The sequence below is a fragment of the Odocoileus virginianus genome, chromosome 31 (assembly GCF_023699985.2).
Source record: "Odocoileus virginianus isolate 20LAN1187 ecotype Illinois chromosome 31, Ovbor_1.2, whole genome shotgun sequence".
NCBI lineage: Eukaryota > Metazoa > Chordata > Mammalia > Artiodactyla > Cervidae > Odocoileus > Odocoileus virginianus.
In genome coordinates this window covers 43,105,725-43,131,578 of record NC_069704.1, presented here as the reverse complement: position 1 = coordinate 43,131,578, position 25,854 = coordinate 43,105,725, and the positions used below count along the sequence as shown (strand labels likewise).

The following is a 25,854-nucleotide window of genomic DNA, read 5'->3' as shown; positions in this document are numbered from 1 at the left end:
CTTTCTCCTATTTCTCCCTTCAATATTGCCTTTCTTTGGGTCCCTCTCGCTGCCCGGGAGCCCTCCGCCCAGCACGCTGGTCAGCTCCTCTCCCAGCCCGCCGGCTTAGCCCCGCCCACGCGCAGCCCGAGTCACGAGGCCGCGGGCGGGGCGCAGCCAAGGGGGCGGGGCTCCACAGCGCGCATGGGCGGAGCGGGGAGCGGGCCGCCCCAGCTATATCTGCGCCTGCGCGGTGCCGCTGCGGGGCCAGTCGGGACGGAGGAGACAAGATGGCGCTGCGGGCGATGAGGGGGATCGTGAACGGGGCCGCGCCTGAGCTACCAGTACCCACCAGCGGGCCCCTGGCTGGGTCTCGAGAGCAGGCGCTGGCAGTTAGCCGGAACTACCTCTCCCAGCCTCGTCTCAGTAAGTATCAGAGAGCAAGACGAATCCTGTCTTTGCTCTTAGCCCCTTGCTCCCACTCACCTGCTTAACCAGAGGGGTGGGGTGCGGTGGGGTTGGGTGGGGTGGTTCTCGGTCTCGCGCCCCTGTACCCCGACCTCCGCGTTTCTCTCTAGAAGGAGATTTTCAGTGTTTCTTAATTTCCGTGCCAGCGGTGGGCTAAGGGGAAGAGCACCATCGGGAACTTTTTCCTGGGTTGGTGGGCTCCGGGCTGTTGCCCTACCCTGTGCAGCTTCCCGAGGCTGAAGCATGCTCAGGCGCTTGCTTCCTGTCCTGGAGGCAAGGCCGCTCCTTGCAGCGCTCATCCTGACCTTCTGGCCTCGTTTGGATCTGCAAGGGTCGAGGGAACGCCCCTCCCCATCCCTCTGCCTCGGGTGTGGACCTCAGGGCAGGTTGTGAGCTCCTGCCGAGGGATACGGTGTAGTGTCGTCGCTGACGTGGTCAGGCTTTTCTCGGGTGGAGGTCAGGCCCGCAGCCAGAGGGAGATGTTGTTCGGTGGAGAGGCAGCCCCGCAGGAGGACACCTAGAAACCAGCGAAAGCCAGAGCTGAAAAGTACCCCGCGGGTCATCCCAGTCTAACCCTCTCATTTTACAGTGAGAAACCTAAGGTTCTGAGAGAGACAGCCTTGCCAGGCTTAAGACATCTAATTACTGACAAAGCAGGAAAATTCCAGATGTCTTCATTCCTGCTGGACCTTTTTCCTACCATTAACTTGAGTGCAAGGTTGTCTTAGGGAAGACAAGCAGTTTTGCCTGTATATGTAGAATATATGCAGAACTATGCAGAGGCATGTTTAAAATGTTGTTATTGTGAAAAAAATCCTGATAACCAGGCTTAAGTGGGCTGCTCAGCAATTCCAAAAGAAATGGTTCTTGATTACTAAACAGTACCAATGTGTAGCGTCAGACCTTTAGGCATTGGGGATGAGCCCTGAAAGTAGACTCTCTACAATTTAGGAAAGCACCTGATGTTTTCCAGCACTAGTTAATTGCCAGAGTGCCTATTTGTGGGTGGCTCTTCGGTTAAAAAGAATTTCAGATGAAGGGTTTCAGTCTGGGCGCTCTCTTCCTGACTAATCCCATCCTGATCAGTCACTGGGTCATGTGACAGCACTGCAGTGTGAAGAAAAGGAAAGACTTGATCATAGGTTTGCTGAGATGGCCTCTTTTTTCTTTTTTGAGATACAGTTGATCTGTAACGTGTTAGTTTCAGGTGGACAGCAGAATGATTCAGTTATATGTGTGTGTATGTGTGTGTCTCCTTTTTTAGATTCCTTCCCACTATAGGTTATTACAAGGTATTGAGTATAGTTCCCTGTGCTGTACAGTATGTCCTATTGCCTAGTAGTGTATAAATTTTAATTCCAAATTCCTAATTTATCCTGCCCCCCAACCATGTGCTTTTTATAATGGGAATTATTTGCATTAGAGAATGCCTGTTGGGAGTTTGTGTGAGCTGAAATAAATATTTCAAGAAATTGACAGAAGTTACATTCATAAGAATACATTTGTGCCTAACAATTACAGATACTCTCACTAATTGTATTTGTATGCTTTGATGTTCTTTGGGTAGAACAGATAAGACATTAGTGGTGCTTCTAGGAAAAGATTAGAAGAGGCAGTAGTCATTTTTCCATATAATTATTCACTGGGTCTCAATTCAGAGTATCAACTGAAACATAGTTGAAAGAGTACTCCATGAGTAAGCTCTTAAGGGAGGTGAGTGTGATTTCTGGACATTCTGTGTGTGCTTAGCCCCCTAGCTGAAGAACTTCAGGAGATGAGATTCCTCCTGACAAGATACAAGATTGCAACACAGTGCTTAAAACTGAAACTCTGTGGCTTAGGAATCCATTTTATCCTCAGTGCCTAGTCCAGTGCTCACACATAAAGAAGCTTTCTGTTTTGTAATTGTTGTTTAACTTGCATTTAAACCCATTATTCTAATAATTGAGTGTTTGAGTCCTTAATGTGGATGGAACCGGAGTAGGGAGTTGGGGTACTTGGTTGAAGTTTTCCTTCTGTGTCTGGATTATTCTAAAAAGCACAAATGATACCATACTTATGCTAACAGCTAACAGCATTTGAATGTCATTTTTTTTACATTCTTGGTTCTGGTTAACACTTTAATCACTTCTGAATAAATATTGGTTAACCTTGTCACTTTTCTAATTAAAGATGTTACCATCCTAAGTGAAAAGTTATAGTTATTTAATGTGTGTTCTTTGAATAAAGGAATGGAATATTGGCACTTCCACTCTACAAATAGGATGCTGGTTTTGAAAAATTTGGGAATTGTGGGGCTGTTAACAAGGTCTGGAAAATGAGATCTGCAGGCTTGAAATAATCTTGAGCACATTGGTTGAATTTCTAGTCACAAGGAAAGAAAACTTGATTTTCTTTTACACTTTGAGCATGATTCAGTAATACATGTAGAGCTTTTGGATGTTAAACATTTTGAGTTAATCTCCTGTTTCTTGAGATCCTAGATCCTCCGGTCTTGCAGTTCTTATGTCACAAAGCAGACTTAACCTCAGTGAAAAGTCCAGTAAAGGAATCATTGGCCTGCCCTTTTTCTACAACCTCTCTCTCCTTGCCCCCTGCAAGGTGTGAGTCCCTACTTTTCTTGCACAATAGATGATGATTGTTCTGGTTTTGTTTTGCTAATAAGGTAGAGGCTGAAGGACCAGATCCCATGTTGTGCAATGGTTGTTGAATTTTCTCTTTGAAAGTTTCACAATCATTAAGTAGTGTTCTGGTGAATAGTCTCATATCCTGAAGGAGGAAGAGGATGTCATCTGACCAAGTACATGCTTCTTAAAACCTTTGTAGATTTGGGGTTTAAAATGTTGTTGTCTAAATATTTATCACTCCCCTAAATATTCAGGATCAAAGATATAACCATGTCTGCTTTGTTGTCAGAAGTTCTAATCTTTTCCTGCAGACCCAAGTTCTTGTTTGTTTGGAATTTATCACTCCCCTAAATATTCAGGATCAAAGATATAACCATGTCTGCTTTGTTGTCAGAAGTTCTAATCTTTTCCTGCAGACCCAAGTTCTTGTTTGTTTGACAGTCATTATTACTGTCAAACACAGGCATATTTATGTAATTTGTGAATGGATTTTGATTATTTTGAAGAACAGCTTAATGTTTTTGGCAGCTTCACTATAAACAGTTGTCTCTGCTTTGGGCTGCTAATAGTAATGGTGAGGTGTGTGTGCGTGCTTAGTCGCTTCAGTTGTGTCAGACTCTTTGCGACCCTGCGGAGTGCCCACCAGGCTTCTCTGTCCATTGGGATTTTCCAGGCAGGAATACTGGAGTGAGTTGCCGTGCTCTCCTTCAGGGAATCTTCCTGACCCAGGATTCGAACCTACATCTCTTATGTTACCTGCATTGGCAGGTGAATTCTTTACCACTAGTGCCACCTGGGAAGGCCCAGTAATGATGAGGAAAGCTGGGCAAATGTTGTTGAGAGATGAAAGGTGGTGTTTGATGTTGTTTTCTTTGCTTGTCCCCCCCCCCCCCCCCCGCCACTGTTTTATTATTATGGAAAGGAGCTATAGTTTGTATATAAACTGTCTTCTCCCTGTTTGTAGTCCAATGCTAGGAACTGTGCTATCTCCATACTTTTAAATTATACTGGAGACTAAGGATTATAAAGTACAAATTTAGAATTAGGAGAAGGAGGCACAAACAAACAAAAATAATTGTAACCCGGTCTCTTTGATTTAGTAACAGATTTCTCAGAGATGTAGTTTAAATGTGGAATTTGTGTGTCAGCCTTGCCTGCCTCCCAGTCCTTCCTTGTGAACTGGAATGAGGTAGCCTATCTGCAGATGCTCTGTGAAGTGTGAAGCAGTTTGTTTTGGTAATATGTTTTGTTTAGTTTGGATTATGCATGTGTTAGTTTCTTTTGTATCCAACTTTAATTTAAATCAAGCATGTTGCTTAAACTCTGCTTTTTGTCTGAAGTGGTCTCCTGCTGCTTACCAGGGAGAGAAAACTGTTGAAACATCTCCATCAGTTTCTACCTTTTCTGCTTTAACTTTCCTAATTGGAGAAAGATTATTTTTCAGTAATGATACAAGAGTGTCCCAGACCACAGAAAAGCACCAGTGCAGTGTTAGAATTTGAGCTGTAGCACAGAGTTAAAGAAAAAGTGACTGGAGATGGACTGTGTACGTTCAGATCCTTAGGGAAGTTACTTAATTTCTGGGGGGAAAAAAAAACAAACTTGGAATAATACTCATTAACTCATAGACCTTTTATGGAGAGTAAAAAAGAATTCCTGACAAGTACTCATGAAATATTATTGGTGGTTTTGGTATTAATCAATTTGAATGGTTCTAGGCTTTTTTGAAGGCTGTGTACATTGTTTTAAATTTCGAGACTGTGGTGAAGCAGAATCTTGTCTTCTGTAGTAGCAATCAACTTGATTCACTATTTCCGGGAAAATCAGTCATTAGTGGGTTTTTTTTCCCCCCTTGGTCATACTTTTGTCTTGTGACTGGCAAAACTTCATAGTTTTGAATGAGCTTGAATTTAAACATGAGATTCTAAAGGATCATTGTTGAAGAGGTTAAAAATTCAAAGAAGTTGCAAATCTTGTCCAGAAAGTAAAGAGAATTTCAGAACCTGAAGCGTTTTACTGATGTTACAGTCAGCAGTTGCCTATAAATCTCAAAACTGAATTCCTCTACCCTCACTGGCCCACTCTCTCCTCCTGTTCCCAACTGTTAAGTTTTTTGAAAAGGTCAGTGTTTTAAAAGCCAGGTGCTAAGAAAATGTGTTTCTAATGTAGTTCACTTTGCATATCCACATAGCAATTTTAGAAAATCATTGAAAATCAATATTAGAAATCTTAAAATGAGAACAGTGAGGGAAAGAATCTAAAAAGAGTAAATGTGTGTGTGTGTGTTTATAACTGATTAACTTTGCAGTACATCTGAAATTAACACAACATTGTAAATCAACTATATGCCAATAAAAATTTTTTCAAAATTATATACAAAAGTATTCTTAAAAAATGAGAAACATCAGGGAATTCTCTGATGGTCCAGTGGTTAGGATTGTGCACTTTTAACTCCCCAGCCTGGGTTCAGTCCCCTATCAGGGAACTACGATGCCTCACTCCAGGTGACACTGCCAAAAATAAAATAAGAACAAGGAAGAAATTGTTTCAGGGGTAGGAATTATTTCTAAGAGTATTAGGTTGTTTTAAAACTGTAGGGAGGATGAATCAGTAGTATGTTAACTGTCTTTCAGGTTGGTGGCAGTCAGTTATAACATTTGTAATATTCTCTACCTGGTCTGTAGCTGTAACTGTGATGTACAGGCAAAGCATAAATTAAAAAAAGAACTTATGAAAACAAATAATGCAATGATACTAGGATATGTGCTTTTGTATTTTTATTCTTATATAAAGTCATTTGCTGGCTATTGTTGGCCTCTAGTTCAGTCTGTGTTATTTAAAATCTAATATATGAATTATTTGGATTGAATTCATGTTTGGGGCCATGTTGTATGTATGGCTGTACAGCCTTGAATGTGAATAATTATTGTAAACTATATTTTGCAACTTTTTTTTCTGGCTTTATTACACACATTTTCTATTTGGTCGATGATTTAATCATATCATAATTTAATGAATCTTTTTTTTTCCCTCCAAATATCTGTGCTTTAGATATAGTTACCGGATCATGAATTTTCCACGTATGCCCAGTAGTCTTATAATAAAAAAGTTAAAGATAAAAAACAAAACAGAGTCGGGAGGATTACCATAAAAGTGGTAGAAAATATAACAATTGAGATCTTTCTAATAATCTTGAATTGCTTGCTTGGTTGGGTGCTCAGTCATATCCTACCTACTCTTCTCGACCCCATGAACTGTAGCCCACCAGCCTCCTCTGTCCATGGGATTTCCCAGGCAAGAATACTGCAGTGGGTTGCTGTTTTCTCCTCCAGGGGATCTTCCTGACACAAGGACCGAACCCACATCTCCTGTGTGTCTTACATTGCAGGTGTATTCTTGACCACTTGAGCCATTGGGGAAAATCTTGGAGGCATGGTTAACTTGTTTACACGGCCATCCATTCAGGTTGTGACTTCCTTTTTATCTAATGTTGAAAAAAGAAAAAAGAGCACGTAGGGACCTCTGTTGATCTTTACAGTCATAAATGTATTCAAGCAAATATCCGGTGTCAGGAGGTCAGTGTCCTCAGAATGAGACGGGTGTTCCTGACGGCGCTGGCCTGCACTCTCCCTGTTGGTACCGGAGCACTTGCTCCCTGGCTAAAGAAATTGTGTTTTTAAATTCTGAAGCTCCTTGAGTGATCAGACTGCTTGTTTAAACGGTTTCCTTATTCTTGGGCATCTACATTCATGCAGAAAATAAGAAATCACACAAGTGAAAGTTTCCCAACTGATCGACAGCTTCTTATAAATTATTTATTTCGTTTGTTTTTTCAGCTTTTCTGACTATGAAATGTTGTTGGTTCTGACATTGTTGGATTTTCTCTCCTGAGTTCTGGTTTATATATGATCACTGTTAATTACTCTTGACGTGTGCGGAGCTGTGTTGTGGCTCACCGATGGCCGCATCTTTTCTAAAATGAGGGATTTGGGTAGCTTGTTGCTACGCGTAATTTGCAGTAGAAAATATAAGCTTCTACAATGACAGTAACATTTGACTTTTTTTTAATAGGATACTTGTATGTTCTCTGGCCTTTTATCCCCCTTCGTAAGCTCTTTTTTCACATTTTTTATGGTACCATTTAATGATGGCTTTTTATCTTAACAGACTACTTTTTCTCAGATTTCTTTCATGAGTTTTGTCACTTTTGCTTAAAAAGGGTTCCCTTCCCCTTCTCTGTCTACTTTGCAAAGTGCCACCTTATCTATAAAGTCATTTCTCTTCTAAATAAGAACAGCTGCACTGTCTTCCCCATGCTCCACAGATCCTCTGAACACCTCTGTGGAACCCTTAACTCCCCTCCTCCTCGTAAAATTGTGGACTCTCAGGAACTCTCTCTCTTTGCCTTTGTTTTTGTAGCCTGGGTCCTTGAAGCAGTGTGATTTATACTAAGAATTCAACATGGTTTGTGTTGAATGAAGGGGAATTATAAAAAGTTGTACAGATGGGGGCATATTTTATGAATTCAGTGAAAACTTTCATACTGTTTGAGTGCTCCATATAATAATGGATGTGACAAAGCAGAGGATTTTTGGTAATACCAGAGAGGTAATGGAAACTGTTGTCCTATTTGATTAGCACTGACTGTTTCTGTTTCTTTCCAGCATACAAGACAGTATCAGGAGTTAATGGTCCATTAGTGATCTTAGATCATGTTAAGGTAATACCACTATCATTATCGTCTAACTATTTATGCAGTTAAAAGCATAGTACTAAAAACTGTAATTTTTTGTAATTAAAAATTACAAATTTTAAGCCATTCCTTGGTCTGAATGTCATTGCTACGTAGGAGATAAGAATTTTGGAGCAGAAGTCAGAAGATAGGATTCTAGTACTGGATCAGTTGTGGATTCTGTTTGTGGCATTGAGTCCCTTATCTGCAAAATTTTTAATTTCTATTTTTTTAAAAAATTAAATTTTTAATAAAATTAAATTATTTTATTTAATTAAAATTAAATTTTTAATGAATTAAATTTTTTTTGAATTACATTTTTAAATTTAAAGAAACCTCACATGTTTATTAGGGAAATAACTGTAATATCTGTAAGTATGTTTTATGACTTGTAGGATATTAGATATACAGTATCTTATGGCTCTTGTCATAGACTATCATATATTATAAGTACTTGTTACATATATGTCTTATCTTCTCTACTAAATTTTAAGGTCTTTAAATGAATAAACAATAAACTTTATCTTTGAGGGCCTGACACTGGTGTTCAATTAATGAATAAACAGATTATCTCAACAGTGGCTAAAACCATAAAGAATAGCTTTTACTTACTCAGTTTGTTGAAAGACTCTTTTGTTACATTTTTTTTTTTTAATTACACCTATATAATAAGAATTATCTTAGAAAAAGAAGCATGTAATATAGTTTGTAATTGAGTACCTTGGGTGAAGTCTCCTGAGTTCTGTGATTAAAATATCTTCAGAGGAGATTATTTGTGTAATAGGCTCAGTGATTCTGCTTTGGTTATTGTTGAGAGTGGATTTGGGGAAAGGTACACATTTATTAGTTTGTTGAGAGAAGTAATGATAAAAGTACCTTTGGTATGTGGCCCTTCTAGATGCAGAAAGCAATCAAAAGACATTTCCTAAAAGAGTGCAAAGTGCATTGTCTGTTCAGCTTTATCACTAAGTTAATATTTTTATGCATGACAGGGTACCTATACAAATCAGATTAAGCATGTAGCTTACTCCTGGCCATAGCTTCATGCTAGTATGCAGTTTGATTCAGAGCTTCAGTATGTAGCACTGAAGTTGTACAATATATATGCAGATACCCATTAATGTTTTGTGAAAGGGTGGAGCATACGCTTTTCTTTTTTGAGAAAATATTGAAAACATTATTTGTTTTTTTGTCCTTTATTCTTTTTTACATACTTTTTATTATATAAAATTGGGGCTTATATTTTAAAAATATGAAGCATATTAGTAAATATACTTTCAAACAGTTTAAAAATACTCACGTTTCAACTATATTAAGTGTTGGACTCAGCACCAAAAATATACAATACAAATATGTAAATATTTAATTGATAAGGGCTCTGAAGGGTAAGTACAAGATACTATGAGAGTCAGTAACAGGAAGGACTTCAAAAACATCTTGGAGGAAGTAATTTTAAGAAAGCTGAGAAAGTTTTATTGAATGTTTGGGGTATGACTCCAACTGAGGAGAAGCTGGTAAATAACACTTATGTAGTTGTAAGCATTTATATGGCATAATGCATATACATAGGATCAAGGAATAGATAATTTTATACAAATTGTATCAGAATAGATGATGGAGACTACTATACTTAACTCATTTTCTGAAGGTAGCACATCTTTCATTCCTAAACCAGACAAAAGGTAGTATCAGAGAAGAAACAGTATAGCTATTCTCACTCACAGGCATAGATTCCAAAATGTGAGCATAAATGTATGCTCACATATTGGATATTAGCAGGAGTATATTTTAAAAAGTCAACAGAATTATGACAAAGTAGAATTTATCCTAGTAATACAAAGGTGATTTGATATTAGAAAATGTCAGTATGATTCAGGTCCTTCATAGATTAAGCTAGAGAAAGCTTATGCTCCCCTCAGTAAATACCAAAAATATATCTGATAAAATTACTTGCTTCTTTTAAAAAAAAAAAAGAAGAAGAAGAAAAAGAGGGTGGTTTTAGAAATAAGGGGTATAGCAGACCTTCAAAACCTCTTAAAGGCTATCCACAGTAACCTACCGCAGCAGCATCCTTAAGGGAGACTTTGGGAACGTTCCCATTCAAGTCAGGAGCAACATGAGGGGCCCGTTGTCACCACCACTCTCATCTTTGTTGGTTCTTTTGCTTGAACCCTAACCAGTGTTGTGGGAAAAAGAAACTAGGGGATATAGGGATTAAAAAGGAAAAGGCACAACTATCATCATTTCTTGGTACTATGATTAAACAGAAAACACAAGTCATTCAGTGGACAGACTATTAGAAACAGTGGTGTGAAACATTGTTGCTGGATACAGAAGATCAGTCTGTAGAAATCCGGAGAAGGCAGTGGCACCCCACTCCAGTACTCTTGCCTGGAGAATCCCATGGACGGAGGAGCCTGGTGGGCTGCAGTCCATGGCGTCGCTAAGAGTGGGACACGACTGAGCGACTTCACTTCCACTTCTCACTTTCATGCATTGGAGAAGGCAATGGCACCCCACTCCGGTACTCTTGCCTGGAGAATCCCATGGATGGAGGAGCCTGATAGGCTGCAGTCCATGGCGTCACTAACCGTGGGACACGACTGAGCGACTTCACTTCCACTTCTCACTTTCATGCATTGGAGAAGGAAATGGCAACCCACTCCAGTGTTCTTGCCTGGAGAATCCCAGGGACAGGGGAGCCTAATGGGCTGCCGTCTATGGGGTCGCACAGAGTCGGACACGACTGAAGTGACTTAGCAGCAGCAGCAGTGAAACTTTTATTGAAAGACATAAAAGAAGACTTCAAATAAGAGGAGATTCCACACCCATAAGTGAAAAGACTCAGAATTCTCCCCAGGTGACAAAATCAGTTAGAAGCAGATAATAAAGATTTGGTGCAGGAGTGAGCAGGCATTTCAGTGGAACAAAATTAAGATTCTTAAAACCAGCTCTTCTCACACCTGAGAATTTGACTTGGTAAATGATAAAGGCTACATTACAAGTCAATGGGGGCTATTTGTGTTGCTCAGTAGATAAGAATTGGGGCATTTGGCTTCCTATATGGAAAAAAGAAAAATGAGGAAAATACAATTACTTACCAGAAATAAATCCAAATGGATTAAAGATCTAAACATGAAAAACGTATCAGAAGACAATATAGAAGACCGTTTTTATTTATGACTTTAGATTGGAAGGTTTTCCTACAAAAAAAAAAGAGGCAAATCATAAAGAAAAACAAGTCATTTTTTTGCAAAAACTTCTGTATGATTAAGATTACCATAAATAAAATTTAAAAAACAGACTGGGAGCAGATACTTGGAAAAGGATTAATATTCAGAATCTGTGAAACTTGTCTAAAAGCAGATTTAGTTGAAAAGTGAGGAAAATATGTTAATAAACCAATTACAGGAAGTGAAGTCAGAATTGTTAGTGAGCATGAAAAGATGCTTAGTATTAATAGAAAGTCCATTGCAGTATGTTTGTGCTAGTATAAATTTGTAACAACCTTGAACACCAGTGGTAGAAGAACAGCTGGATGAAATGTAATATCACTTGATTTTATCTTAAATATTACCATGACAGACCCAAAATATTTGGGCAAGTGGGAAAAAACCAATTGCAAGATGATATGTTTAGTATGTTACCATTTAGGTAAATGAAGCATTAACAGTATGTTTTTGGAAACATGCAATTTAAAATATTAAAATGGACTAGAGGAATGCACTTCTAGTTAGGAGAAGTGTATATTGAGGGAGGTATATTAGCATTATTTATAAGGAGTAATTATTTTATTATTTAGTTGCGTTTTATTCCTGTTCCCCGACAGCAGGAGGTGACTAAACAGCCCAGAAGCAAGCATCATTGCTGAGTAGAGGGAATGTAGTTATTTGTCAGTTTTACCATCGTTCTGTAGTCTGAAAACTTAAAAATATGCATGGAAGAAGAGAAAAAAATTAACTGCTGTGTTTCCATAGAATCAAGATTCTTTTTTCTATACGTTTTGCTGTGTTTGCCAGAATGTGTGCCAGCAGTGAGTGTTTTAAGGATTTAGACTACCTGGGGATATTTTAACCTCTTGATATATACCTGCATGTATAGGGGATGTGTAGGGATTGCACAAGCATGTGTGCTATGACAGAGCCTATAGAGCATTTGGGCTTCTGAAACGTTGGTTTACTGAGCCTTTGTTTTTTTCCTATTTAGTTCCCCAGATATGCTGAGATTGTGCACTTAACACTACCTGACGGGACGAAGCGGAGCGGGCAAGTTCTAGAAGTTAGTGGTTCCAAAGCTGTGGTTCAGGTAAGCATTACTTTAAAAATCTGGCCAGTTGAACATTTTTCTAATCACAAAAAAGCATAAGAAACACCAGTTGTGTTTTCTGGTGATAATCACATAAGTATTCAGATCTTCCTTGACTTAGTAGTGGGGTGACATCTTGATAAACCTCCATCAGTAAGTTGAAAATACCATTTAAGTTGAAAATGCATTTAGTACACAGAACCTACTAAACATCACAGCTTAGCTTAACTTCCATTGAAGGTGCTCAGAACACTTAGATTAGCGTGCAGTTGCACAAGACCGTCTAATGCAAAGCCTATTTTATATATATATGGTACATATCTAATGTATTTCTACCATATGACCCCTCTGTCTCTTTAGAGGCTGATTACTGACTGTGACGGAAGAAAATTAATTTTTCTTGTTTTCTTGCCAAATATCTGCCACCTATCTGCATTCTAGCCCAATAGCTCCACTGGTAAAATGGCTTTTTTTTTTTTTTTAATTGGTAAAATGAAGCAGATAATCACATAGAAGGAAAGAGATAAAGAGGCAGAATTCACAGCTTGTGTATTGAAACCAAAACAAGATCTGAATCTGTGTCTTTAAATTGTCTCTGATAAGTCTAGTTTTTAATGTTACTGACTATAGAAAGGGGCAGTTTTCTCGAATAACATATTGCCCTAAAAAGTAATCTGGATGGCACCACTGACTCAATGGACATGAGTTTGAGGAAGCTCTAGGAGATGGCGAAGGACAGGGAAGCCTGGCGTGTGGCAGTCCCTGGGGTTGCAGAGTCAGACGTGACTGAGCAACTGAACAACAGCTAAAGAGTAATCTAAAGCAGACGTCAGCAGAATTTTTGTAAGGGACCAGATAGATTTTTTTTTTAAAAAAAGAAAAACCACTCTTTAAAACTGCGAAAACAAAAATACATTCTTAGCTTGTTTGATAGGTTTGGCCTGCAAGCATGACCCTGGTTATTTAAGAGGTGGAAGTCTGGTCCATCACCCACCATGAACACTTCTTCGTTAGTGATATTAAAAGTAGTATATACATTTATGTATTTTACTTTATAAGGGCCATTTAAGAGGCAAATAAATTTTAAGCATTTATGATCAAATTTATTTTACTCTTCTGTTTACCTTTGTTTCTTGATAGGTATTTGAAGGGACTTCAGGTATAGATGCCAAGAAAACGTCCTGTGAGTTTACTGGGGATATTCTCCGAACGCCAGTGTCTGAGGATATGCTTGGTAAACAGATATTATTATTCATTCTGAGCAGAGATTTGTTTCCTTTTTAATGTATTTCCATGTAGTCTTTTTAAGAATGTTTAGAAACATGATTTAAAAAGTAAATATTTGAGTCATCGCCCTCTCTGTCCTGTCTTAACAGGTCGGGTGTTCAACGGGTCAGGAAAACCCATTGACAGAGGTCCTGTTGTCCTGGCTGAAGACTTCCTAGACATCATGGGTAGGGACAGAAAATGGACTTGGTGTTTAGGGGAAATAGCATCTGTCTTACACCTTTGTCAGAGAAAGGGTGATTTTTATGAAACTTAAGTAGATAACCAACATGCTTCATATTTAATTAGTTATTTTGTTAATTATTTAGTAATTTTATTTTTCCCAGAGCTTATCATAGTTTTTTAGGTCAAATACTGTAAGATATTGTAAAATATTACTAGGATATACCTGAAATATAAGTAGTGGAGCCCTAATGGCTTTGAAATTAGGATTTCTCTCTTGCTACACTGTATAATTTATGAATCTACAGAAGATTAATGCAAAAAAGGTTCCGATTTCAAAAATATCTCCTTTTTTAAGAGTAGAAAGAAATGCTTTATATGATGTAGTCTTAATAAATAGATGTATTAAAATGTTCTCTTTTGGAAATGCATTAGGCCAGCCAATCAACCCTCAGTGTCGAATCTATCCAGAGGAGATGATTCAGACCGGCATTTCGGCCATAGACGGCATGAACAGCATTGCTCGGGGGCAGAAGATTCCCATCTTCTCTGCTGCCGGCTTACCGCACAATGAGGTGAGAACCAGGGTCTGTTTGATCCGAAATTTAAGAAGGAAGGGTCTCCACGTGTTTCACTGTTAGTGAGAAACCAGGTAAAGGATGTTTAAGGTAAATACCCAGTGTTACTGTTTATATAATCCAATTCCATTGACTCTCTTATCCATGTGTATGTATCTGACTTCTTCCTTACTCAGGAATCTTTGCAAAAATTACAGAATAATTTTGTTAGCAAAAGACCTTTAAGACATTCCAATTTCATTTATGATTTAATTCCCAGAAGTTTAGGATAAAGGTTATTTTGTTATAGAAAATATTATTTTAGATTTCAACTCGGTGTTTTTATACTCCCCATCAGATTGCAGCTCAAATCTGTCGCCAGGCTGGTTTGGTAAAAAAATCAAAAGATGTAGTGGACTACAGTGAGGAAAATTTTGCGATTGTATTTGCTGCTATGGGTGTAAGTATAATCTTTTTCTGTTTTAGAATGAAATGTAAAATTGCTTATGTTCTTATAACAGTGTAGAAAAATACACATGTATCATTCAATTTATCTCCAGGTAGAGAACTTTCAGCTTGGCATTTTGGGCAAACCATGGATTAGTATTTAGCAGTTGACTGGAATATAAGAATAATTTTCTCTTTGTACCCAAAGCTGACTGTTGACTCTCTTGGCTTTTGTGAATGTTTTGGGAGTACCTGAAGCTTTAAAAGAAGGAACAGTGCATATCTATAGCTTGGCCTTCATTAGAAATAAATGCTGGGGGAAAAAAGAGAAAGAAATAGCTGAGACTCTTACATCTCTGAACACTGATGAAGTCATTGCCATTTAGGTAAACATGGAAACTGCCCGGTTCTTCAAATCTGACTTTGAGGAAAATGGCTCAATGGACAACGTCTGCCTGTTTTTGAACTTGGCTAATGACCCAACGTAAGTAAACAAATATGCTGTTTCTCTCTGTTTACACAGGCTTCTGGTCAAAAATATTACTTTAGACTAGGGAGGTAAAACATTATAATGAAAGCTTCATGGGCCTAGGAATAAGATAACCGTATGTAAATTCCAGCTCTGCTTTTTGCAAGTTACTTGGTTTTGGGCAAGTTATTCAAGCTCTGAAGCTCAATGTCTACTTTTGTAAAATGTGATAAATGATACTTGTCTCACAGAGTTGTGCATATTAAATGAGATAATAAGTTACTTAGCACATGGCCCATACTCAATAGATGACCTTTTCCTCTTACCTGTAAAATCTGGCCCCTGTTGTTTCCTCCTTTCTCCTTCTCTCTTGCTTCCTTTCTTGCTAAATTTTGAGAACTATGTAGATCTGAGAAATTGTGGGGCATTTATAAAATAATCAATTTAGCTGTGTAGCACTGAGTAAATACATAAAAGATCTCTGCCTTACTTAAGAATTTTAAAGAAGTAATTTCTTCACCTTCCTCAGTTTGTGTAAAACTTTAAAAGGGAGATTGTACTGTTATTTCCAGAATCATTTTGGTTTTGGCCTTTTGTCTGAGTGACGTAGGACTTAATGTTTCATTTCAGTATTGAGCGAATTATCACTCCTCGGTTGGCTCTAACCACGGCCGAGTTCCTGGCCTATCAGTGTGAGAAACATGTATTGGTTATCCTAACAGACATGAGTTCTTATGCTGAAGCACTTCGAGAGGTAATTTTTCTCTTAATTACAGTAGGTTATCTTGTTAGGGTTATCTTGTTGCTCTGCAAGTTTTCATTTTTTTTAAATAAATCATTTTTTAAAATTCATTATTCATATATTAGTGTAACACCTTCATCAGGAAAGAAAATGCTATTTTTGTCAGCCTAGTTGAAATGATTGAAGATGAGATTTAAATTATTAGCCTGTTTATCATACTGTCACTATCTCCATTGATGAAGACTGGGTTCCCAGGACTTTTCCTGGTGGTCCAGTGGTTAAGAACCCACCTTCTAGTGCAGAGGTTGCGTGCTCGATCCCAGGTGAGAGAACTGGGTTCCCACACGCCATGGAGCATCTTAAGCCTGTGTGCTGCAGCTACGATGTGATACAGCCAAATGAATGAATGAATGAATGAATGAATATTTTAAAAAAAAGATTGGATTCTTAAAGAGAGTAAATCATGCAAGCTATTTAATCAGCTACTCTACCAGGAAGTTCTGTCTCTGTCTGGACAGTCCATTTTTAGCCCTTTTCAAGAGTTTCATTTCCAGTGACGTAAATTTTTATTTATTTACATGAATAAAGACTATACTCTGGCAGAACCCTCTTCAGAACTTTTTCCCTTCAGAAAACTCAGTATTTAGAAACAATATAAGATTCTAGCGTCCAGAAGTGTGGGTTGTGTTCTGATGCACGTTAGGAAATTTTGAGTGAGTTGCTCTTTTAAGAAAGAGAAAAAGACTTCTGAAGAGACATGCTATATAAATATCTAGGTTCTTAAAATTCCCTAAGATCTGTCACCATATCTTACTCTGCTTTGGTGCTTTTCCACTGAAGGACTTTTTTTCTCCCATCCATCATAAATACATAAAAGGCAGTAAAAATAAGTATTAATGAAAATTTTTAGGAAAGACGATTTAAAAGCCCTTTTAAAAAAAATTATTATTACATTCAACAGACAGCTATTTTGTCAGATAGCCACTTAAGTTTTCTATATGTTTATCTTTCTTTCTACATGATCTCCTTTGATGTTCAGTTGCTAAGTCATGTATGACTGTAACCCCATGGACTGCAGCATGCCACATTGATAAAAACTGGTCTGCAGGCCACAGTTTGAGTAGCTCTGAGCTACTCAAGCTACTTTCAGGCATACTCTTGGAGGTGCCAAAGTAGCCCTTAGAAGTTGGGCTTCATGCTTTTGGGTTCTTAGTGGTTGTAGATTAATATGTATACATAATATTCTAGTGTGCATGTCTCTGAGAGAAAGACCTTTTATTACTGTTCTTGTGCAGTGATCTAGGGAAATTATCTGGCCCTTGATTCCAGTTGTAACTTGGGGTTAATATTAATTTCCTCATTAGAGTTCTTGTGAGGATTAAATTAAATGATGTATGTAAAGTGTTATCTGGAGAAGGAAATGGCAACTCACTCCATTCTTGCCTGGGAAATCCCATGGACAGAGGAGCCTGGCGGCTACAGTTTGTGGGTGTGCAGAGTCAGATGCAACTGAGCATACACGCATAAGATGCATCAAATGGTTTATGTGTGTGTTTTTTTTCCCTTTTGATTTTTTCAGAGTTAGTTTATGTAAATCTGCAGGATACATAACATGAAATAAATCTTGTGAACTGAGAATGTTCTCTTGGTTTTAAAATGGACTTCCTTTGATTTATAAAATTGCAAGCTGGATTTTTTTCTGGCAAGCTGTTTAAAGATTCTTGTTATGGCAGTAATGATTTTAACAAAAAGCTTTTGGTCCCCAGTTGTCCACATTTCTGTTGTAAAATAATTTGAAATTTTGTTGCTAGATTTTTCTAAATGAGACAGTACTTAAAATGAACAAGATGATATATCTGACTTTGTAATTTGGCCTATTCAAATGTGTTCTGACCAAGCATTAGTTCTCATATCCTGGTTTGTGATTCTGTTCTCCTTGACTCACTGTCAGGTTTCAGCAGCTAGGGAAGAGGTTCCTGGTCGACGAGGTTTCCCAGGTTACATGTATACAGATTTAGCCACAATATATGAACGCGCTGGTCGAGTGGAAGGTCGAAATGGCTCTATTACTCAAATTCCTATTCTCACCATGCCTAATGATGGTAAGTTTTGCGTCTTTGGATCATAGCAGGCCCGATCATTGTAAGTGCTTTAATTTCAAGAGAGGGGATCATCTATCATTTTGAGAGTATGCTCCAGGAGTTGAGTTTACCTAATGATTTGTTTCTAATAAAATTTTTTCATTTTAAAGCTACCTATAATTATTATTATTTAGTAGAAAAATTTTTCTTGTAATTTTAATTTTTATTTGTTAGCTAGAATTTAGTGTCTGCTATTTGCAGGACACTGGTCCAGATGTAAGGAATTTTTTTTTAATGTATGAGCTCTTCTTATTATAAAGCTACTCATTCTACTTGGATATTATGTATGTGCACCAGTAATTTAAGTTAGCTTAAGTGCCAGATAAAGAGCACATGTAGTAAATGCCACAAGACTGGAGGTAGAATGATTGACAAAGGCTTGTTAAAAGTGCTTGGTTTTACCATCTGTGTAAGTGCACAGTGCAGTGCCTGCCTGGGTGTCTGCCCAGTAGCTCCTGGGTGAGACTTTCAGCATTCCCTTTATGCTAGTGTCTTTTTCTCTTTATCTCAGTTGATTGATTGTTTTAAATACTTTCACAGAATATTTTCAGAAACAGTAATAACTATAACTGAGCACTGTTTCAAGTGTTCTGTAAATATTGACTCATTAATTCTTCATGGTGACTTGGAGGTGTCTGCTCTCCTGTGAGGCACAGGAAGGTAAAGTGTCCCAGATAGGAAGCAGCGGCTTTAGAACCCAGGCAGTCTGAGCAGTACCTCAGACGTGACAGTGACTTGTCCCAAGGAAGTAGCTGCGAGATTACTCTGGTTGAACAGACTGCGGGACACCTTGCTCTGCGGGGCCTATCTGGGCTGCCTGTAGCGTTGCTTTACTGGTTTAGCCTGTTTATACTTCCCATGTTGAAATGTTGGGTGCCCATCTGGGATAATTTATGGATGAATGCTGTCTCATTATACATCAAATGGTCAAATCTCTGCACGCGAACTTTGTGTTTAAATGGAACTTTATTTATACTTGAGGGAGAGGCAGTGCATCTAGGAGAAAGAGTACATTTTATGAATGTAGCTAATTTAACTTGTGTCAACACATATCTGACTGGTGCTGCAACCAGGTAAGTTAAACTGGCCATTGTGGTAACCTCTAACCATTTTGTCTGTTTAAATTCTAAACTTTATTAAAATCAGGTAAAGTTTTGAAATAAAGTGTTTCAGTCACAGTAGCCACATTTCATGTGTTCAGTAGCCACATTTGACCAGTGGCTGCCGTATTGCATAGCACAGATAAAGAATTTTTCCATCATCACAGAAAATTATTTTATATAGCACTGTTTTAAGTAGTACAGATAACTTCCTATGGTTTTGTTGATATGAGATGGACAGTAACTAACATCAGATGTCTTCCTCTGGTAGATATTACTCATCCGATCCCTGACTTGACTGGATATATTACAGAGGGGCAGATCTATGTGGACAGACAGCTACACAACAGACAGGTATTGAACACTTGTGCAGTGCTATAAGCTTACACATCTATTCTTCAGTTATTCTTTAGTGTCTCTGACTTTGCTCTTAGGAATTATTTATTTAGAAAATATCAACTTGAATTGTTTTTAATATGACTGTGAAACTGTCATTTCTGTAATACTAAAATCTAGTGTGAAAAAGACTGCCAGAATTAATTAAATTTCCACTTTCCTTATTATGCCTTAAAGTAGAATCCGTTGTCTCAAAGAACTTTTTTTGGGTCTTTATTCCAAAATAGTATGGTCCACCAATTTTGTTACTAATATAAAAATAGATTTTTCAGATTTTTCTCCTTTTTATTGTTGTTTTTAATTGACATATAATTGATAGTCACAGGTGTACAGTGTTATGTTTGATATTTGTATTTGTTGCAAAATGATCACCACAATAAGCCCAGTTAATGTCTATCACCTTACATAGTTAAACAGTTTTTTTCTTAACCTCTGTCACCTTACATAGTTACAGTTTTTTTTCTTAAGATGAGAATTTTGTGGAGTTCCAGTCTTCTAGCTACCTTTAAATATGCAACACAGCATTATTAACTTATGTAGTCACCATGCTGATCATTCCATCTGTGTGACTTACTGACTTTATCACTTACCTTTTGATGTCCCTCACCCATTTTTCCCACCCATATCCCCTGCCTCAGGCAGCCACCAATCTGTTCTCTGTGAGCTCAACAATTTTTTTTGTTTAAGATTCCATGGATGTGAGATGATACATACTCTCTTTTTTTATACATTATACATATTTCTCTTGTATCTCTTTCTTGCTCACTTACTTCACTTAGCATAGTGCCCTCAAGGTCAATCCATGTTGTCACAAACAGCAAGATAGCATTCTTTTTTATGCTGAGGAATCAAAAATGGAATCTTTTCATTGTTTTTTAATAGATGCCAGCTTCTAATAATGAGCTTTTTGATGAAACTGTTAATCTTTTTATGTGTTGTTTGATGAGAGTTCAGAGCCATTTTGGATTTGATATTACAGACAGATTTTGAAAATTCAGTTTTTTAAATATAATCTTGTACTGTTTTGTAGATTTTACATTTTGGATTTGATTTCTCAAAAGAAGTCTTAAGCTTTAAAATATTTCTTCCTTATCAGGAAAAGATATTAGGACTCATCTAGGAAACAAATGTAGCAGCTTTATCCAATTTAAATAATAATAATGAGTTTCACAATCCTTTACTACTAGTAAAGCTTGAATTTTGTACTTTAATATTTTCTCCCTTCCCATTTTACCCAAGATTTACCCACCCATTAATGTGCTGCCCTCCTTGTCGCGGTTGATGAAGTCTGCTATTGGAGAAGGCATGACCAGAAAGGATCACGCCGATGTGTCTAATCAGCTGGTATGTGTGTGCTCTCCAGGATGAATGCTTTCTTAGTTCCTTCTGCTTTCTTAACACCTTTTGTCTTTTTTCCACATCACTTTTTTCTCCACCATCAAGAGTGTAATATAGAATACTGCAATATCAGTGGAATTCATTAGAGCCAAGTAGTTTTTTCATAAGGATAAATAAATGCTCATGACAAAGATCAAAATTCACATGCCTTGGAGAAGGAATTGGCAAACCACTCCAGTATTGTTGCCTGGGAAATCCTATGGACAGAGGAGCCTGGCAGGCTACAGTCCAAAGGGTCACAGAGAGTCGGACATGACTGAGTGACTAAGCACATAGCTACTGAGGTCTTAGAAGCTGGCCCTTTAGTGTGGAGCACTGCTCCCTCTGGCGCTGGGCCCAGGGTCTCTCCCTGAGCTGCCGGTTGTCAGTAAAGAGGAGACCTTTCCGCTCCCTGCCCCGTTTGTCCCCTGTCAGCTGTGTAGGGCCCCATGTGTCCCGAGTGAGATGGTGCCTCCACCTGCTCCTCAGGTCCTTCATCCCTCCCACCCCATCCCCTCGCCAATCTCAGATGCGAATAAAGTTTAAAGACAAGAAAAAAGAATCACATGCATGAGACCTGCCTCCCAAAGTGTATGAAGTAGTTTTTAAATAAAAAATCAAGACCTAAAGCCTTTAAGTTTTTATTAGTAATCTTAATAGTAATGATACAGTATTTCTGAAAGGATATTCTACCTTATTTTTTGTTTAACATAGTAGGCAATCACCAGAACACTAAGGGGTACATACATATTCTGTGAAATCCTTGGTTTCTATAGCCCTGAGATTGTATAGCAAGCATAATTAAAGGAAAATGCATGTGACCTTAAAATAGGCATGATAAACCTACTAATATCACAAATTTTTTTGAATAGAATTTAGAGATGAATTTCTCCCATAGTGTAAGTTATATGAAAATGCTTTACAAAATGTAAGCCCATTGATATGTTGAGGGAGCATTTTTTTGTAAATTTTAGTAATGTTGATGTATTGTATGCCTGAAGACTCCTTTATGAGTGAGACTATTGTATAGTAGTCTTTCTGCCTTGCATATGAACTTTGTGAATTACATTTGGAAGTACTGTGAGATCCGATGAAGACAGCTGTAGCAGTACACTTCTAGAGCCCAGATCCCTGTTAACATTTATGAAGCCTCGTCTCTGCCTTTGTCTCTAGTACGCGTGCTACGCGATCGGTAAGGACGTACAAGCCATGAAAGCGGTCGTTGGAGAAGAAGCCCTCACCTCAGATGATCTCCTTTACTTGGAGTTTCTGCAGAAGTTTGAGAGGAACTTTATTGCTCAGGGTAAGATGACTGTTTTCCCATGAATGTAAACAGCATTCTAGGTAGTTTTGAGGACTTCTTTCCTAGTCTGAGAGAATTTACATTGGTCTCCATGCAGTTTTCCCTTTGATCAGAGAAGAGGCTCTTCCTGCCACCTGCCATGTCTTTGTTCTTAGCCCTCTGCCTTCAACTCCTTGATCCAGCTGTTTGGCTCCTGTCTTAATCTTTCCCTTCTTACAACCAGCCTTCTGCTCTGCCGCCTCCCTTGTCACTTCTTAACCTCTCGGCAGTGCTCTACTCTGGTTTTGGGGCTTTCAGACTTTTCCAATCCATCTATCTTCATCTTCCTGATTTCCTATCTTCTTGCTTCTTAATTGTTAATGTTTCCAAAGGCTTAATTACTTCTTCTTTCTGTGCTTTTCCCCCTACGCTGATGACTGACTTCCTGTTTATGAGCCTTTAGCCTCTTTCTGAAGCTCTAATCCCACGTTTCTAACTGGGATACCTTTGTTTATGCCACGATCTTCTCAGGCTTAGCCTGCTGAGAACCAGAGGATTTTCCCAGCTGACCACCTGCCTAGCAGTTAACTCCCTTTTCAGTTTCTGTCTGCCTCTGGCATGACCGTTGTCCCGGTTAGCCCAGGCTCCGGAATTAGGGATTCTTAACCTTTTTCATTTATTTTCCACTATCAAATACTGACTAATTTGCATTGTTCTCCTTTAAAACATCCTGTTCTGTTTTTTTTGTTGTTGTTGTTCCTATTATAACTTAGGCTAGTGTTTCTCAAAATTGAACATACTTTTGAATCTACTGGGGATCCTGTTGAAATGCAGATCTCATTCAGTAGATCTGGGTGGGGCCAGAGAGTCTGTTTTGACAAGTTCCTGGGTGATGTTGAAGCTGCAATGATCTCTGTCCACTCTGAGTCCAAAGACCTAGTCCAGTCCTTCTCTCATCATCCGTGCCTGGTGTCTTCACCAGTCTCCCCAGTTCTATACCACAGCAGGAGTAAATTTACTGTTAACTATATTGATTGTCCTTCTGTTAAAAAGTCTGTAGTAGTTTTAATCACATAGCATATGTAGGGCTTTTGAGCTGTGTTGTTTGGTCTCTCCCCTGTCACTTCTACTAACGCTGATGAACTCTTATTTTTTACCTCAGTGGTACTTACAAAAGATGTGTTTATTTTGGAATAATGCTTCAGCTATACACATAGGATTTGTGCACTTTTGAGTTTACTTGATACAGTTTTTGTTAACATTAAAAATCCCCCAAATATGTTTGTTGGGTTTTCTTTTAAAAAAAAAAAATTACGTGGAACTACAAAGGATAACAATTACTCTGGTAGAGAAAAGGACCAGGAAGTCTTAATTCCTTAGCCAAAATATGAGATTCATTTGCAGGATAAGGATGATTTTGCTATTAAAAATAATAATGGCAGTATCAACTTTGAAAACCACTGCCTTATTCAGGAGCTTAATTGGCCTTTAAGGCCTTTTATGTGTCTGTATTAGACTCCTTCAGGTCAGCCTCTTTTCTGGGGAACAGCTTTCTCGTTACTCCCTGGATAAAACCCTGACTCTAGTTTCCATTATTCAGTGGAATGTATTTAGATCCCACCCAGTTATCAGAAAAAGACATGTGTACGCATACATCAAGAGACACTGCTGTCTTGCCTGTGGCTTTCTCGCTTTTCTCTAATTCTCAGAGATACTTACTGTTTAAATCCTCATTTCTAAATTCAGTCACATCCAGTCCGGGGAGACCTAGCTATTTGTGTCTCTTTTTTATACTCCACGCTCCCAGTATTAGGTCCATAACAGAGTAAATTTTTAATAACTCTGGTAAGTTGATAGTAGTTGGCCTTTACTCATCTGATCTTAACTTTTTGTAAGGTCCTTATGAAAACCGCACTGTGTATGAGACTTTGGACATTGGCTGGCAACTGCTCCGAATCTTCCCCAAAGAAATGCTGAAGAGGATCCCTCAGAGCACCCTGAGCGAATTCTACCCTCGAGACTCTGCAAAGCATTAGCTGCTACTTCATCGCTGGCTCGATGCTCTTGTGAAGTACTGGTTCTGTTTTCTTTATTCCTTTTGCACTCCCCCATCCCCACCTTTGTGTTGGAGTTTACTGTGTTACCCTGTAATTAAAAACAAAGACTAGGTAACATACTGTGCCAGTGTTGCAATGTTTTAAACTGCTAACAGACTTTAAAATATCCCCTGTTTAGAAAAACCTGGATACTTCCAACGCTTTCTTTAAAGCATCTGAGAGTTGGAGGTGAAGTTTTTCATCGATGTGTGTTATTTGTACATAGTGGTGTACCTGTCTAATGTCCTCATTATTGGAGTCTCTTAGCCCTTCCCTCTCCACCCTGGCAAGAGTATCACTATCTGAAGTTCAGTGCTTTGGTCTCCAAGCTAGGGGCAAGAGAGGGGTCTGAAAGACACTTCTCAGAGCCAAGAGGCTTTCCTGAGCGCTGGTTTCAGATTCTGGTACGCCTCAGGGTCTGTGCCGCTCCTCTCAGCAGATGGTTTTTACTGCCGCCTGCTCTTTCCTGTCTAATGGATAGATTAGAAAAGGAGTTTCCTTTTCCTCTTTGGTACGGATTAGCTTCAGCCCGTGTCTTACTGCTCTTCCTCCTATGAGTAACACGGAATCATGCACTTTTGCCCTGCTGGCATCGCTCTGAGCAGCAAGATAGCCTGTCCTAATGATCCTTATTGGGTTTCCATGCAGAAGAATCATCATTACAGTAATTAATAGAACTGTTGCTTGGGAAGAGTTGGGATACAATTTTTTAAGAATAAAAAAAAAAAAAAAAAAAATATCCTTTCTACATTTGGCCATGCCAACAGTGGTTTTAAGTTTCTAGAATGTTGACCAGATGCTAAAAAGGCAAGTGGGGAAGAGAAAGCACTTCTGTGTATGGATTTGTTAATTTAATGTATGGATATTTTAAACTCTGTTAGATAGTAGCCTTTGGGAAATCCCCTGTTCGGTCCTGCTTTTCGACCTCTTTGCCTTTTCAGGGTAATCTTGTGGCGCAAGTGACAGCGTTAAAAGCTTTAGCCTTTTTACTCCTCCTCCTTCCTGCTGCGAGCCCTGAGCTGTCTTCTATGCACTTCTGACCTGTCTGCTGTTGGGTCTGTCTGTGTTCTTGGTTCCTTGGGTGCAATAGCAGCTTCTCCGTGCATTCCATCTTTCTTTCAAGTTGTGTAAAGTTCACGTTTTTCTCTGAAGGTGTAGGGGGTGGGGGTGGGGGAAGTCAGCATGATTATATTTTAATGTAGAAAATGTGACCTGGATATAAAATGAAAATAAATATTAAATTAAACGAAAGTTACCTATAGTGACTGTGTATTTTCTCATCAAAAGAGTAACAGCAACGAGCAAGTATATAATAATGCACCTCTTTGATTCACAGTTTGAGCATCATAACCAATATTGTGAGCCAGGTCCTCTTACAGGGGAGCTGTTTGGTATTCCCGTCTGCACTGTAGGTTGCCCTTTCAAGCTCTCTTCTGTAATCCCTCCTCTACTATACTGTAGTTTGAGTCAGGGTGGGAGTCCCGAAGGGTGTTATACCGCTGTTTGTTGCAGACATTCTCCAGATGCTGAGAGCCTGCCTATATGCCGTGAGTGAAAGAGGGTAATAAATAGGAAGTGAAAGACATACTGAAGCAAGCCGAAACTTATTTCCAGTAAAATCTGAAACAGATTTCTAGTACGTAAAGAAAACAGAGTGGGAGGGAGCCAAGATGGCGGAGGAATAGGA

The 25,854-nt window shown here is 38.6% G+C and overlaps 1 protein-coding gene across 1 annotated transcript; it reads left to right on the top strand.

Moving 5' to 3' along the window:
• Positions 1-227: 227 nt before the first annotated feature.
• On the top strand, positions 228-25,422 carry ATP6V1B2 (ATPase H+ transporting V1 subunit B2). Its single transcript, XM_020893046.2, has 14 exons — positions 228-405; positions 7,739-7,794; positions 12,013-12,111; positions 13,252-13,345; positions 13,488-13,565; positions 13,996-14,135; positions 14,476-14,577; positions 14,951-15,048; positions 15,664-15,787; positions 17,727-17,877; positions 19,288-19,370; positions 20,652-20,756; positions 21,963-22,092; positions 23,968-25,422. Exons 1-14 carry the CDS (start codon positions 270-272, stop codon positions 24,105-24,107), a joined length of 1,536 nt encoding a protein of 511 aa, XP_020748705.1. The 5' UTR covers positions 228-269; the 3' UTR covers positions 24,108-25,422.
• The last annotated feature ends 432 nt before the right edge of the window (positions 25,423-25,854 follow it).

What these genes read in the sequence shown, in the direction of transcription:
- ATP6V1B2 (XM_020893046.2), top strand. Translation starts at nt 270, where the DNA reads ATGGCGCTGCGGGCGATGAGGGGGATCGTGAACGGGGCCGCGCCTGAG. An exon ending in CCTCTCCCAGCCTCGTCTCA is followed by an intron (nt 406 to 7,738) that starts GTAAGTATCAGA and finishes GTTTCTTTCCAG; the next exon opens with CATACAAGACAGTATCAGGA. An exon ending in AGACTTCCTAGACATCATGG is followed by an intron (nt 13,566 to 13,995) that starts GTAGGGACAGAA and finishes GAAATGCATTAG; the next exon opens with GCCAGCCAATCAACCCTCAG.